A 16265-nucleotide genomic window follows, 5' to 3' on the forward strand; every position below is an offset into this window, starting at 1 on the left:
CCAACGCCCAGAGCTCTCCCCGGTTCCCTGCCCCAGCCCCGCTGCTTCTCAGAGCGGGAACAGCTCAGACATTGCCAGACTGGCAAAATTCAATTCTGACTATGTTATCTTTTTAGGAGCCTTGTGACAGCTCTGGCTTTAATGGAAGATGAACATTTACCTCTGCTTTTCCTGTATCTCAGCATAATGTAGAGCATTTTAAATGCACTACAATTTTTCTTCAGAGAAGCTAATGAGCATCAGTTGTCAGGAGATCTGAAAAGACAGCTTTCCTGGAAGGAGAAGCAATCATGATAAAACCCAGTTTTGCTTTCTCATACATCTACAACTCTTGTCACAGAGAAACGTGGCCAGGTTAGAGTCCAGGACTAAGAAGCATTAGGTCAGAATTGCAGAAGTGTAGCAACTGACACCAAAGGCAAGGAAGTGGCTGCTATCAGCTCTATCAGCCCTTGACTGCCAGCCAAAAGAACCAGGTTCAGGTGCACAACAGGCCAGTGCACGTGTGCGTGCGTTGCCCAGCACGGCTTCCAGCACTAGGCCAGCGTGGAGGGCCAAGTCCTACATCTGGTTCCTGAGCAATAGTCAGGGCACTTCTGGGCATGCCTACAATAAACAAAACACACTGCTTCTTGGCACTTCTTAGCTATCCTAACATGATGCTCTTTCACCTTTAACTTGTTGCCTGACACTGACTGAAATCTGAGACCATCTACAGATTTCCCAAGAAGAGGAAAAGGACGGACTCCCTGTTGTTCACACCTGGTGATGGGATATGTCCTTTGGACTGTATGTACTTCTTTTAAGTTAAACTCTACGATTTGTGTCAAGGTTGCCAGGAGACACAGTGCCTGTTTTGAGATTCTTAGAAAGGGTGGAGCTCAGCTGAGCCGGCTGGTATCTCATTTTCATCCCAGACTTTGCTATTCAAGTCCCCATTCCCCCCCGCGCCGCTCTTATGCAAGCTCAGGACTTGGCTCACGAGCAAGTCCTGTTGCCGCACCAAGGCGCTGGTTGCTAGGAGGTGTAACTGCTGGAGAGATACAGAGCAGGTAGAGGAGAGAGCAGGTTGCTACCTGCAGGTACACAGGCTTTCGGGCACTCCTGCTCTATGCCATCCCCCTCCTTTCTCAGGCAATGGGCAAACCCCAGGAGGTTGCAAAGCTTCAAGCTGAGAAAAGGCCTACATGTTCCAAAATAGCCGAGGCAGCATGAGCTTTGCAACCGCTCCTCTTCCCTATTCTGCTAGCATGCAGTAGCTTTCCAAACCTGTCAAAGCTTCCTCTTGCAGAGCTCTACCAGAGTGTTTAGCTCTGTTATTAAATAAAGCAGGCACGCTTGTTGTCTCACTTCAATGTCTTTGCACACAAACTGTAAGTGACCCTCACCACGGGACTGCCTTTTGTTTTTTTTAAATAGTGACTTCCCTTTAGTTCACATGCCGGTTAATGAGGTCAAAGCACAAAGTAACAAACTAACCATCTACATGGGATTATTTTCAGCTTGCCTCCCAATTTAAAAATCAAGTGGGTAAAACTGGCACAGTGAAAGATTGAGGACTGTCAGCGTTTCTCTTACTAAGTCAGATATGACCAATACAATCATTACAACAGCAACTGTTGTAGCTATTCTGACAGGCATGATAACACTCCCGTTGAGGGAACTGGAATATTTGCCCTGGAACTAGGATGGAAGCAGTAACAAGCATGTACTATATAGTTCTCCTTAATACGGTTTGTCAGGCAACCCAAACAGCAGCAATTCGCAGGACTCCTCCAAGAAGCCCTACCTTTCCCTCCTTGCAGCCTCAGGAATCCAGCGCAACGAAGCTTCAAGGGCAGTTAAGTGCTTTTTTTTTTTTTTTGTCACAAGAATTTTCATTGCAGCCTTGCAAAGATAAAAGTATTTCCATTTCCCTGCTCTCACTTTCTTCATCACTAACATTTTTGGCAACAGCAAGAATCCACACTCTAACATAAACTTTCTTGAGGACACAGCTAATACTTCTGGCCCCCCAACACACACTGCACAGGCAGCGCCTGGACCTGCCACACCAGTTGTGTGAGGCAGTGCGGGACTGAAGCTACCTAACTAGATTTGCCCTACCCACACTACCAAACTTCATTTATGGCTCACTCACACCACTGCAGCATCACACACGGAACAAACCCCCCTCTCCAGGATTTCCATCACTGGAGGTGAGAGCACATTCACAATGCCAGCGCGCACACTGCAGGCAAGAAGCCTTCCCTGGCCCAGAGTAAGAGTCCTGCGATTCATTCTTACACTAAAACCCATCCCCAACTTCATTGTCAGTTAAGCACAAAAGTTGCTTATGGTTAACACAATTGTGTGCCACGCTGTGGTACTGAAGGGTCAGAGTTCAAAGGTACATAGTATGGAAGAGGAGAGGGGTGGAACAAGAAAAGCTTTTACTTATTTCTTTGAAATAATCAAAGAAATTGCATGTAAAAACACTCTGATGTTAAAAAAAAAATGCAAAATGTAGCACTGAAGCGATGCCTATGCAACCACCATCCAATTTCCTTCTACAAAACCATTCTGAGAACATTTCTTTCCATCACCACCTCAATTTGCTCTCCTCTCTCTTTCAAGCACCGGGCTTGCTCGGCGCTGGGAACAGGTACAAAGGAGGACACAGAGGCAGTGGAGTCGGCAGCATCTGGTGGTCTTTGCCTTAATGACGTCCTTAACTTTCTATGCATATACCTCCCACAACATCACCTGAGCTCATGTCCCACGTGTGGAACCAGCTGTGGAACATTCAGCAGCACACTGCAGAGGCTCTCAAGAAGCAGCAGAACATGTCTTTGAGGACCCTACTGCCCTGAGGGCTAGCTAGTGTGTGATGTTGGGAGAAGAGCGTCCAAACTAGCAAGGGTAAGGATTGCTGTACAAGACAGCACTTTAAGTCTCCTTTTTTTTTTTTTTTTAAAGTCAACTGTTTAATACCCAGCTCCTATTATCTGCAGCTTTATAAAGGAGAAAACAGAAACCGTTACTGTTATTTTTAGAAAAAGGTGCAAGCCAGGAGAAGCAAAGTGATTTTCTCTACCATCCAGTCCCATGGCAGACCAAAAATAGAGGGAAAAAAAGTCTAAGTTCTCCATGCCCTACAATACATTGCCTCTTCCCCATTGCTGGCTTTTTTCAGAAAAGTCTTCCTGTCCTTCAGACAAACTCTCACTATCATCCCAAATACAGAACAACATACTTCTGGTGAGACCCCACCTGGAGTACCACATCCAGCTCTGCAGTCCTCAGCACAGGAAAGACATGGATCTGTTGGAGTGGCTCCAGAGGAGGCACAAAAATGATCAGAGGGATGGAACACCTCTCCTACGAGGACAGGCTGAGAGAGTTGGGCTTGTTCAGCCTGGATAAGAGAAGGCTCCGGGGAGACCTTATTGTGGCCTTTTAATACTTAAAGGGGGTTTATAAGAAAGATGGGAACAAACTTTTTAGTAGGACTGGTTGCAGTCGGGCAAGGCGTAATGGTTTTAAACTAGAAGAGGTAGATTTAGACTAGATATAAGGAAGAAACTTTTTACAACGAGGGTGGTGAAACACTGGAACAAGTTGCCCCGGAGACGTGCTAGATGCCCCATCCCTGGAAACACTCAAGGTCAGGTTGGACGGGGCTCTGAGCAATCTGATCTAGTTGAAGGTGCCCCTGCTCATTGCAGGCAGGGGTTGAACTAGATGACCTTTAAAGGTCCCTTCCAACCCAAACGGTTCTATGATTTTCCTGCCCTCAACCCTGTAATTTTGAAGGTGGGGAGGGAAGGAGGAATAGAGTTACCAGCTCATCTCTGAAGTGAACCCAGTTTTCTGCTCAACTCAAAGCAGGGCTGCCCACATCCCAAGGAGATGTTCTCAGGCAATTTGTTCTGGGAAAAGGCACCTGCTCCTGCTCATGCACTCCCTCTCTCCACAGAATTCCTGGTGAAATTTGTGAAACGTTTCCCAAAATGTTTCATTGTAACTGGACCATTCCCTTGAAAAATTCTCAATTTAATGCCAAAAACCATCTGGCAATCTAAACAGATCAAGGCTTCCTGTTCTGGGTTTTAGGGGTTTGTTTGGTTTGGGGTGTTGGGTGGTTTGGGGGGGGGGGGGGGGGTTGTGCTTTTTTTTTTTAAAAAGAGCAGCAAACTCTGCTACCAAGGGTCACCAGGCTTCAGCTTCGATTCACCCCTGAGCCTAGAAAGCAGGTACTGCCTGTCAACAGGGTGGGTCCTCCCACTGGAAGGGCTGCAAGAGGAAGCACAGACTGCCGCTCCTCACCTGGGGGGGTTCTAGAGCGACACCAGGATGTAGCAGCACTCTCCTACGCTGAGTACAGCTGCAGACTCCAGCCCTTTCCTGCTGCCTGACAGAAAGGAGGAAGCACAAACGCATGAAACAGGCTCACCGCAGATAGGATGGGGTGTACAAAGGAAGTGCTTTGGGAGAAAGGGCCCATATCACGCGGCTTCTGTGGAAAGACAGGGGATAAACGGGCACGTTGGTACCCGGCAGCTTGAGGGAGGATGCCATATCAGACCTACTGCTGCTGCCAGATACTCAAATAGTAACTGTGGGACAAAGCATCACATTTTATCTCTATTTCTCCCAAGGCTGTAGCAGCTGGCTACAGAACAGCGACTCACCCCCTTGTAACTTGAAGGCTAGATTAGCGTATGGCACTCTGGAGAAGTAACCAGAAGCTCTGTGTACATCAGAACAGCAGCTCTACATACAACAAGACAGCAGCTTGTCTCAAAGGGAGCTGGCAACACCAAACACCAGCACTGCCCTGACTAGTTTTTCAATACCAAGCGCGACACAAGGTACAACGTCACACAGGGTCCGAAGCCAAGCGTCCCACAAGATTCCCACTGTCCACCACAACAGCTTCAACTTACTCCACTCCTGACAAAGATGGCATTAACCACCTCCCCAGCCAGCGGCTGAGCTTTCAGAGTTAAGGGCTCATGCTCCCAACACCTTCCCTCCAGCAGTCTGACAGCACCCTGGTGCTGCAGTCTTCAGTGCATGCAGCACAGATTGCAGCACTGTTGGCAGAAACTTGACACAGTCTCCCTCTGGTTTAGTAAGAAGCTTTTCTGCCCAACTATTTTGAGCTTTTGTCCTATTTTTCTCCCTTTTCTGCTGGGCAGCAGGTTTGCTGCGGGTCTGAAGCTTCGCGGCTATCTCATTGTTTAAGATTCTACCAAATGTTATGTTCTCAGTTGTTCGTCGCAGGTAAAGATTTTAAATTAATTAGACAGGACATAAAAAGCCTCACACACACACCCACACACCCCCCTCGGGGCTGGCTGGTGGAAACTGCCTGAAGTTGATTTGACAGGCTTGACTCCATTCTGCTAAGAAGGAGTTTGCCCCCAGCTCTAGGTGATCGCTAGTACTGCTTTGTTTGCTTCTTCATCTCCTCTTCTGCCAAACCAAGTGAGATTACTGCTGAACTGGATCAATACACAACCATTCAGCAAACAACTCTACTTTTTAGCTGCAGTTTTATTACAGAGACATGGATTAAATGTGAAAAAGTCTCCAACACTCACAAAAAGGGAAACCAAGCAAAAACCAATGTAGAAATTCTTGCCTAACTGTACAGGCATCTGGAAACAGCTCAGACGAGTAAGACTGCACCTACTCCATTAGGCAAGGTCTTTTCTGTTTGAAGTGCGATGATGGGGATTCAGGACTGGACCCAGCTGCTACCTAGATGGGAAAAGGGCAATTGCTCCAGAACTGCATGATTGTTACCTGGGAATCTCACAGGCCAACAGCAAGAGAGCTTGGGAGACACCATAGCCTCCTTAAATCCACCTCTGCAAATTAAAATATCAAAGTTATGATTCTTTGGCTTGAGAATAAAGCACTGTTGCAAAGGGGATCTCCATTCTCTTGTCCCAAGTGCAAAGAGTTTGCTCACTTGCCAGAAACTAAGACTGCATTAGCCTTCCTCAGCCCACCCTCTCTGTCTAATCTACATTAATAAAAGCAAGGAGTGAAAGGAAGTATTTTATACTTCAGGTCTTCATGCCTCAGTGCAGATATGCTCCTTTCCTTCCAGTGGGTATTTAAGACAGGGAGATTTAAGAGTTAAAGTATCCCTGCTTCTTTCTGAGAGATCTGCTACTGCTGGGGAAGGAAAGGGAGGGAAGGGTTTGGCTACTTTTCATCATCTTTTTGGACACTTTCAGGACACTGAAACCTGGTGGTGTTCCCTCTTGGCGCAGAAAAATTTGTTTGGTTTGCTGGCAATGGCCCAACTCAAACCCAGCTGCAGTCACAGCTCTTCAATTCAAATCGTGTTTAACAATCTCAATGAAGGGGATTTTCTTATCTTCCTCTCCGGGTCCACCACCACAATTGTGCCAGCTGGAAAACCTCCTCAGATGGCATGTACAAGCACAGTAGCCTCACAGAAGAAATGCATTAACAACAGTCCAGATTCCTGGGAGATGGGGAGGGGAAAGAGGTCTAACCCTTGAAATGCAACTCTCCCATTTTAAAGAGGACAAAGCAAGCTGCCTCTGGTGTGGGTAAAGATGCTGAAATTTGCTTTGAACCATAGATGAGAACTTCTCTTCATTTTAGGGTAGGTTTCTACAGTCTTTACAACACCGCAGGATTCTCCTTTAGAAAAGTACGTACAAAGAAGGCCCTGAAATTCTCCTTCAGAGGTTTGGGTAAAGTAAAATTGAAGGAGCCAGCACCAGCAGAACTGGATTTATCTACTGGGAGCCCAGCAGTTTGAGTATGTCGATGTCCCTGTACCCATTCAAGCTGCATTTGCGATACAGCCCAACAGCATTAGCATTTATACTAGGGAAAAATTAGTGAAGAACTGTACCTGCACAGAGCAGTAGAGCTTTGCACAAACTGCATGTGTACCAAAAGGTACACTGGATCTATAAAGAAGTGGATTTCTCCTGTGTACCTACAACTTTCTAAAGGCAACTACCATTGTGGCGTCCAAGCAAAGTAATCAATTAGTTAAGAAAAATATGCTCTGAAATAAGGCAGGAATACTTGTCATCTTACAAATTAGGATTTCATTGTCCATGTAGCCACCAATTCTAATCTGACCACAATGGTCATAAGCCTTGAAAAGATCCCAGTTCAGAACAGCATTTTGTCTCATTCACCAGCAGTCATCTACTAGATCTGCCTCTCACAATTCATTCCTGTACCCCACTGACCAAAAAGCTTCCACTTTAAAGAGGAAAGAAAGAGCAAGGCAACATCATTCCTGGTAAAGTTACACAACATTTACCCTAAATGTTATTCTTCTACTGTGGGTTATATGCAGCTTAAGGTAAAGGGAAATTGTTCTAAGCTGATAAGTTATTATGTTGTGCAGTAATCTATCCATATAATGATGGAAAATGATGATTAAAACTTTCCAAGAGACTTCACAAGTGGATGGGCTGGAAACCACTTAGCCTTACAGCCTATCTACTGGAACTGGAAAGAGGTATTTGGGAGCAAACCAACAACCACTTCCGGAAAAGAAAAATCCTCACTCCTTCAGCTCCACACATGCTGAGCAGACTCCTGGCTGGATTAAAACCAAATTCACTCATTTCCCACTGTGCTCCTCCCCTTCCTCCCTTCACTGTGACACAGACCATGGTCACTGCCCTGCCTGTGCAGGACCTGACACTTACCTCCCTGAATCCATGGACAGGGAGCCAGGAGGGGTATGACTCAGAAGGGCTGACAGACTTAAGAGGCTTCCACTCAGTACTGCAAACCAGCCAAGGACAAGGGGTGGAACAGGGGGAGACACAGTGAAAGAAGAGGAGACTGTTGCTCAATTCTGCTGCAGCGCAGGTTGGCACACGAGAGGCTGCTGCACTGCCATCCAACATGCATGGCCCAGGAGCAGTAAAATAAAATTTGACCCAGACAGCTGTGCAGTTTTCTGATTTTGAACATATCATACCACTATTCACTTCTGAATATTAGTTGTCCTATCTCAGAAAACCCTCAAGGTGATAAAGCTGAAGCAAGAACAAGTCTAGCTCTTCCACAAGATCTTGTGGCAAAAAGCAGCAGGAGAAGAGACTTAATACCTTCATCCTAACTTTGATCATATAGCTCCTTCTTTTATTGTCCCTCCTTTCCTAAGTACAAACAAGGGTGATTCATTCTGAAATGGTACAGAATATGGGGGCATCCAAATCATTTGTTCATCAAATGTACTGTGCACACACAGAGCTAGCCAGGGGGCTGTGTCTGTACTGGCTACAGTGATTTCTGAGAGAAACCCAAAGAAACTCATTTCACTATATCTCAGAGAGGATTCGCTATATTAAGCCCGTGTCTGCCTTTAGCAGGAGTTGCTGTATGTAAAGAGCTATGCTAGAGAGCTGAAGGGGAGGGAAGAATATGCAAGCTGAGACTGATCAGCTCATTACATGTGCTATGTATCAATACCAATTTTCCCAGCAAGGAACACTAATGTGAAAAATCCCTGACTTCTGTCAGAGTGGTTGGGAATTGACAAGCAGAGCTAGAGAGAGGTTTAAGCTTGCCAGAACATAACAGAATAGTGTTTAAAAGACATTGCACACTGAACAGCACGAAGTGCTACTTTCCTGTTCCTACGGAAGAAAAAGCACAGGCTGCTCCCTCAAGCAGGCAAGTGCCTCATATGAAGACACAGTTCCCAACCAGCTATCATGACCAACTGAGAGCCAAGGAAAGAAGAATAGAGAAGCAAAATAAATCAGTCACACCAACCTACAAGGCTTAAAAAACAACAGCAAACACAACCCCAAAACAGATAAGCTGACTCAAGCTATCTGAGCGGCTGGTCTAGAATTTAAATGCATAGACATTTCACCCCCCCTGCTTTTTTTTTCCCCCCCCTTTTTTAATGCTAGTCATCCTCAGAGGATTTTCTTAGCTTTGTTTCCCTTCTTGTTTCTAGGAAACAGAACCTCAACTAGCTACTGAAAAAAAACCAGAATAAACCAAAAATGTGAGAAGGGCAGGGAAAAAGCAAAGGGGAAAAAAAAAAACCTGAAAGGAAGGGAGGACAGAGCATCAGTCCTGCCACAAGAAGGAAAAAATTCACATTTCTGTCCCCCTCACTCCTCCCACAAGACTGACTTTGTTATTCACTGCATAACCCTAACAAAGATCAAATTAAGCAACTTTGGGTTTATTTCATTTGCCAGCATAAGAACAGGCGAGCAGAGGCAGCAGTTGTAAGACCTTCACAAAGGATGTAATTTTCTCTCCTATGTTGTCTCATCTCCCAAGACAACAGCCTTATATGAAAGTGTGGCCTGGAATATCTGCAGCACTCGGTGCCTGTAGCCTTTATGGCAGACATGAAGAAAAAGTCTCCTATAACACAAGCATCCCACCAAAACAATACCAGGGTTGGAGCAAAAGCCTCATTAGGGTCAAAGAAGGGAAAGGATAAAAGGTTCAAAAGCCAGTGAGAAGGAAAGGAAGTAATAATGTAACACTCAGCCCTTTGGCACCACTGTGGACTTGGAACGAGCTTGGATTGCGTTGGGAACTGCTTCTTTCAGGAGATTCAGAAACTCCAGGGAAGAGAAAAATCCAGAAAAGCAAATCGTATTTTTTAAAAAAATTACTTTAGGCAAACCAGAGACCAGAGTTAAGATTCTGCTCAAAGAACACCGCAGCTTCTAATACACAAGTCCTCATTCACATATGCATTCATATGCCTGGTGTGGATGAAGTCAGGATGCCTGGGGCAACTGTTTTGATCTCAACCAAATGAATCTAGGTATGTGGAAAGTGTTCTTAGGAAAGTACAGAGTTGTTACATAAATTCAGCTTTCAGGGGTAGGACTGACTGGAGGAGCAAAGCATCTGCATGTCAGGATTGCAAAACCTCACTGGATGAGCAGAGGGCTGAGGAAATCACTGGAGTACCTGGAGCACAGCTGAAGATGACCAAGTTGCGTGGACAGGTCATGAACCAACTGTGCATGAGCCATACCCAGTCTGCTACATCAGCCTCATGTAAGAAGTTTCCATGTCCGGTAAATTCAAACAAATAGAAACAAACATAAACAAAATAAAGCCAGTGTACCAGAAATGCCAGGATTCTTGCAAATCAAGAGAAATTCACTGGAAATGAGAATGGGGAAAAAAAAAAACTAACAAAACCCAACAACAACAAAGTGAACTTGCATCAACTTAGTAAGGTCGGCACCAGTACCCCTCTCATGTTTTGACTCCTTAACTAATCCTAGTTTTGCTAGAGATTGTGTTGACTGCAGCAAATCACAACAGCATCACAAAACAGGCCAGCTGTGGCACACAAGCCCCAAGTCATATATGCCATTAAACTGTCACAACACACATCTGGTATATTCCATAAGTTTCCTGCCCAGGCCATGAGATGCTACCACCAACAAGTAAGAACAGGAAATCCCCTGTAAAGCCCTAAGGAACCACATAACCTTTTAATTACCCAAAAGAATCCCCAGGTGTCCTCATGCTTGATTAAATCAACGTTAGGCAAGCACAAGCTCATCAGAGGACATCGCTATTAACAAAACTAATCTATCTTTAGCTATGCAAGAGCCCAAAACATCTGTTTACTGCACTTGTTTTCTTCTCTCTCTCCTTGCCCTCTTCAAGCGTGAACATATTCAGTGTCAGAAAAGATGCAGAGGAAGAGGCAACATGCACTGGAATATATTTGCCTGGCTCCAAAGAGTTCAAGCATAAAGGATGCTGTCAAACACAAATGTGGATCTCAAATTGTCTGCAGTTTAACAGACTGCCCAGTGATCGAAAAAGAGGGAATGGGCAGAAATTAAAACACATGAAATTCCATTTGAACACAAAGGAAAAAGAAAATTTTAAAAAAAGACAGTATTTTTTTTCCTTTTTTTTTCTTCCTTTTTTTTTTTTTTGTTTTGTTACTGTGAGAGTAGTCAAGCACTGCAAAATGCTGCCCAGAGAGGCTATGGAGTCTCCATCTTTGGAGATACTCAAAAGCTGCCTCACCATGGTCCTGGGAAACCCGCTCTAGGTGACCCTGCTTGAGCATGCGGGTCGGTCTAGACGATCTCAAGAGGTTCCTCCCAACCACAACAATTCTGTGATTCTGTGAACTAGGATATCACCAGGATGGGCAAAAATTTCCAGCCAGTTTTACTGACCCCATCTTTCATTTTGGCCACAAACACAGAATCCTTAAGTGTTGTTAGCCTGTTTCTTGTACATGTGAAAATGTCATCTATAATTGTTGTGGAAGTTCCTTTCTTCTAATTCCAGCTTTCATGTCTTAAGAGTATGCCTATGCAATGTCACTTGGAGATACTGCCCTTCCGCTTCTCCTTTAGCTCGCTGACCAGCAGAATAAACTAGCTTGGAGGAAGAGCCAAGCTCATGTGGACTTCTGCAACCCAGCCAGCTGGAGTATCCCCGCATAGTGCTACATTAGGTAGTGAAGGCTTTTCCCGAAGAGTCACTCTTCTGTCTTCCCCATCTATTCCCACTACAGGATCTTATCTTTTCATTTAAGTCATAGATATACCCCATCTCAACAACCACGCTTCCACTGGCAGGGTAAAATGTTTTTCCTCTCTGGCTTTTCAAAATGCCATCTATTATGAGACCTCTACCTGCCTCTTTCACAGTCCCTTTAAAAATTTTTAGGGGCTTCATTCTTTCAGACAAGTCCCATCCCACAGATCAGCAACAATGACATGCGCTGCTCCTCCATGGACACGTGTCCTTTGGGCGAGCTCTACCTTCATCAAGATCAGGATCTGGCCCCAGATGTCTATGATTTTGTTAAATGTGAAATACACAAAGCCACCTCTCCAGCCCTCAGCTATCTCACTCTAGGTAGCTCTTTCGCTGTCCATCAAAATCTCCTTCTGGATACTTCTGTTTGGACTTAGACTGTGGTTGATAGATGTGTTGCACTCCAGAGAACCCACATGCAAGGGGCTGTCAGCTTGAAATCTTTCTCCGCGTTTGGATGAGGAACACGGTAAGTCAGAAATTGGAAGGCTTTTGTCAATTCATTGAAAGCATCACCTGCTCCATTAGGTACTCGCTGGCTTGAGCATCGCATGGAGTTATGTGCAAGTTCACAACACCACAAAGCATAGTTAAAAAGCCCACAATCTGACACCCTGCTTAGAGAAAGTAGAGTGAGAGGGGTTCCATTACAAGGTATCCCGTTAAAACTTCACAGGTAAAATGCAATCCCTCTCCCTTGCCAACTACACTAACAGTGCTGAGACTCATCATGCTCCGATGTTAAAAGACTGAAGAATGGTAAATAGCCTTCCTATAGAAGACCATAGTGGAAACAACCTAAATCTTTATGTTGATACATCAGTCCTGGTTTACCTTAGCTTTGAATGCGCTTAGTGACTCACCCTGCTGGATAAGCAACGAGGCCAGTTCTGGGGTCGCAGGCTAATCCTCTGCCTCCCGACACAGTTATCCCCAACACCTTCTCCAAAGTCACCTAGTGAGTATGGAAAAGAAAACAAGAAGTATTATGAAATATGAGTGCAGTTCAAAAGGACCAATACACAGATGCTGATGGTCTGGTTCACACTGGCACTGAGAAGAATCACAGATCCTAAAAATTCACATAAGCAACCCTACCCAGTTTTCAACACAGGCACAGTAAAATACTGCTGGGGTACAGAGAAGGCATTATCAATCCACTGATTACTTTGTCTATGCCAAAGCATTGCAAAGAGAGAGGATTGCAAGCAGCAGATAGTACTGGTGAGAAGCTGGGATGCACATTCACTGCCCACTGATTCCCATCCTCTCAGAAAGAGCAGCAAACCACTTTCTCCAGAGCTCTTTCCCAAAAATTGTTTCCAGGTTGACCCATTCTCTCCTCCATCCAGTGGTAGGTGGTTCAGCCTGGTCCCAGCCCCATATTCCTAGGAATTGAATAGTCAATTTTTCCCACAGTGCTTGAATTGGAAATCACATCCAGTGGACCAGGGCATCCCTCCCCAGGAATCTCAAGAGACGGAACAGCTTACATGACTGGGTTCACAAGACCAAATACCAGTGACCCATGCAAGAGACAGTAATCCAAAATGCTTGCTTTCCCCTCTGAGCAAAGATCTCAACTATTTTTAGGAAAAGAAAAGAAATGCAACTGGGAAGAGCTACTTGGAAGATACAAAGATTCATAGCCAGGCCTCTGTGGCAAGAAGCTGGGAAAAGCAAAAACAAAAGGGGAAAGGAGAGGGACAAACGGACACAACATAGTATTTTGGGGAGCACTCCCTGGCAGAGAAAGCATCAGAATTTAGCAATTACCCCAAAGCAAAAGGTTGCAGTGGAATTACACTGCACAAAATCTGGTCTGTAGCATGAAAGGACTCAACCGCTGAGCACAAACCAGTTCTCAACCCTGCGGTTATTTTGACCAACACAAAATTATTCTCTTTCCTTTACATTTGCACAGCTTGATTTTATTTATTATATATTTGATGCATACATTCCTCCTTAGCATTGCTGTCCCTGCCAAACTCATGGATTTTACTGGGTCACGGTCTTCTGTTTTTAATTATCATCATCTAAGTTATATTTGGTTAAGGCCTTAAGGGCATGGACGCGGCATAAGAAGTTACTATTGTAATAATTACTACTATCTTTAATAGCTGCCCTGAAGACGAACATCTTGTAGTTATGCCAACATGGTGCACAAAAGGCAGGGGCAGGGCAGGTTCCCCACACCACCCTCGCCACGCAGCTTACCAGACCTGAGGAGTTCAGCTGTAGGGTGAAGAAGCGAGGTCTCGCTGAGCTCATAGCCCAGGTTACTAGAGATGGTGACAGAAGTAACCCCCCCCAGAGAACCAGCTTGCTTCAACAGGTAAAGCAGGGCTGAGGTGCCACCACTTAAAGTGAGCTGTCCATGCTTTAGCTAGTTCGAATTTGGCCTGCCTTCCACTTTCCATGTCACTGGTTTGAAGATTTCATATCCCAGTCTCTGGAATAACTTGGTCTTTTTTCCCCTTTTACTAATAATATACCCCAGATACTTTGAAACAGTATGAGAGAACACCAAATTGTCCCCTTCCCTTGCAAAATGAGTATCTCTAGAAACATGGCTTTTACAGAACTCCACTGGATTTTTGTTTAGTATACAGAATATACAATTAAAAATCCATTTACAAATTCACCAGTAAAGAAAGGAAATAGTTTTGTTCCAGCTTAATGTTGTAACAAAAATGCTGTGGGAGGGAAAGGAGTGAGGGGGGCTACAAGGATATCTACTCTTCCAGGCTTGTTAACAATACTTCAAAACTCATTTATTTTTAAAGCAACCTCAGAAATGCACAGAAATAAGAACCCAATGCTTCTACTGCTGAGATTCCAGCTCACATCAGCAGTTCCCAACCCATCAAACTAAAAAAGAGGTTTAAATGCCTATAGAAACCACATTCTTGACAGAGGAGGAGGAAGTGGAAGAGACATGTGCCATTCAAGTGCTCCAATCTAGATAAGGCACCAATTACTTGATGCTGTTAGCAAACATCAATTTAGCAATGCTGTATTTACGCTGCTCAGCACAGTCTTTAGCTCAGGCTGGCTGTAATTGCAACTATCCTAAAAGGCACCACTTGACCTTGGCTATGTAGCTATTCAGCAGCAATTCAGCAACCTACTTTCACCAACAGGTACATTTCTGCTCTGCGAGGATGTATATCGAGCCTTTCAGTGTGCAGTCTTACACCACAGCTAAGCTGATCTTACAGCTGCCTGCTCTGGAGGGCACAGTTCCTTCCTCCCTCATCCCACTCATCCCAATGACACCCCATGCCGTTTCCCTTGTGCCAGCACTGGCATGGCAACTGCCTGCCCAGCAGGCCAAACCAGCAGAAAACCATGTTGTAGTTTTTATTTTCTGTTTGCCAGCCTGGGGAAGCCACAGGGAGCTCAAAGCCAGGGAAAAGAAAAACTGTCCCCTTTCACCAGCAACTACATCAATCCAGCTGTACCTCCAAAACCCACCCTGCACTGGGTGGTCTGGAAAAATCTGTCCCCTCCTAGTCTTTAAGAGGGAGAGAAACTGAACAAGAGCACTAACTGATTCATCTTGGCACTCTCACCTCACCAACAGCAAAATGTCCCACTTGCCCCAGCTTCCTCTCTCACCCTAGGGTCTGTGGAGGCCCCACGCTGCTCTGCCAAGAGACTATTTGTGGCAATGCTAGGAGGTGGAAAGTCTACCTTTCTCCTATGGTCAGCACACAGCTTGACACAAAAGGAGTAGCTCAGTCTTCGGGTCCAATTATTCTATCTTCTGGCCTCCAACAGATCACTCATTCCATTGGAAAAAGACAACAACCACCAAGGCCATACCACTGGTATTGATAGATGTAGTGCCACAGAAACAGATACCTGTGTCCAGAGACTCATAACGAACTTTCTGAAAAGGACTCCCCCCCTTTTGCTCCCAGTCTTAGCTTTAAAACCTTCCTAATATAAAGAATCTGAAAGGCAACCCCATGAGCCTATCCAATGGATGCTCTTACAACACCTCCACATTATAATTCTTGAGTATTAAAATCAACTTGCTTCGAAAAGGAGTACACACAGATTTAAGATTTGGTCTTATGACACTTGTGAGCTCCACTCCCACCACCCTGCCCACAATACACCACAGCTTTATCCCCATGACCAACCTCCAGACTAGGTGACATAAGAGCAAGAGATAGTCAGTCACTTGTCACAAAACTTGACAGAGGAATGAAAAACATTTCAGAGAGAAAAAAACAATAGGCAACCACACAGAATAAACTGGATTCCTCTCAACTTGCCAGCTAAAACAAACAAATTATTAATATAGTTAATGTGGGCAGAAGTACACCAACTTTAACCTCCTAATCTGGAATTAAGATTTGTCAGCAAAGGGCAAATTTGCTAATACAGGTTTGCCACTATCCCACCTCTGAAGTTATGACTTACACCCAGGTAGGAACCCACTTCCTCACGTGGCAAGCGCAGCCGCCCAGTCCTACACAGCCATAACCACTGCCATTCATACAAGTCTCTCAGGTGGTACTTCAGCACATCCCAATCAGAAATAAATTCCCTGACACACCTTTCCAAGTCTGACCTGAGCTAACCACAGGACCTGTGGAGTCCCCCTGCCCATCTGAAACACCGTGTTCTTTACCAATAGCTCCCATGTTGGCCCAATTTGCTTCCCGCAGTTGTCAGACATGTTACTG

The 16265-nt window shown here is 45.0% G+C and overlaps 1 protein-coding gene across 2 annotated transcripts in view; it reads right to left on the bottom strand.

Moving 5' to 3' along the window:
* Positions 1–16265, bottom strand: part of MAPKBP1 (mitogen-activated protein kinase binding protein 1) — a 101668-nt gene that overhangs the window by 60237 nt on the left and 25166 nt on the right. For both annotated transcript variants that reach the window (XM_059819888.1, XM_059819887.1), the window contains exon 2: positions 12429–12520. In XM_059819888.1, coding sequence (XP_059675871.1) covers positions 12429–12520 — 92 coding nt within the window. The remainder of the gene's footprint in view (positions 1–12428; positions 12521–16265) is intronic.

The sequence above is a fragment of the Gavia stellata genome, chromosome 7 (assembly GCF_030936135.1).
Source record: "Gavia stellata isolate bGavSte3 chromosome 7, bGavSte3.hap2, whole genome shotgun sequence".
NCBI lineage: Eukaryota > Metazoa > Chordata > Aves > Gaviiformes > Gaviidae > Gavia > Gavia stellata.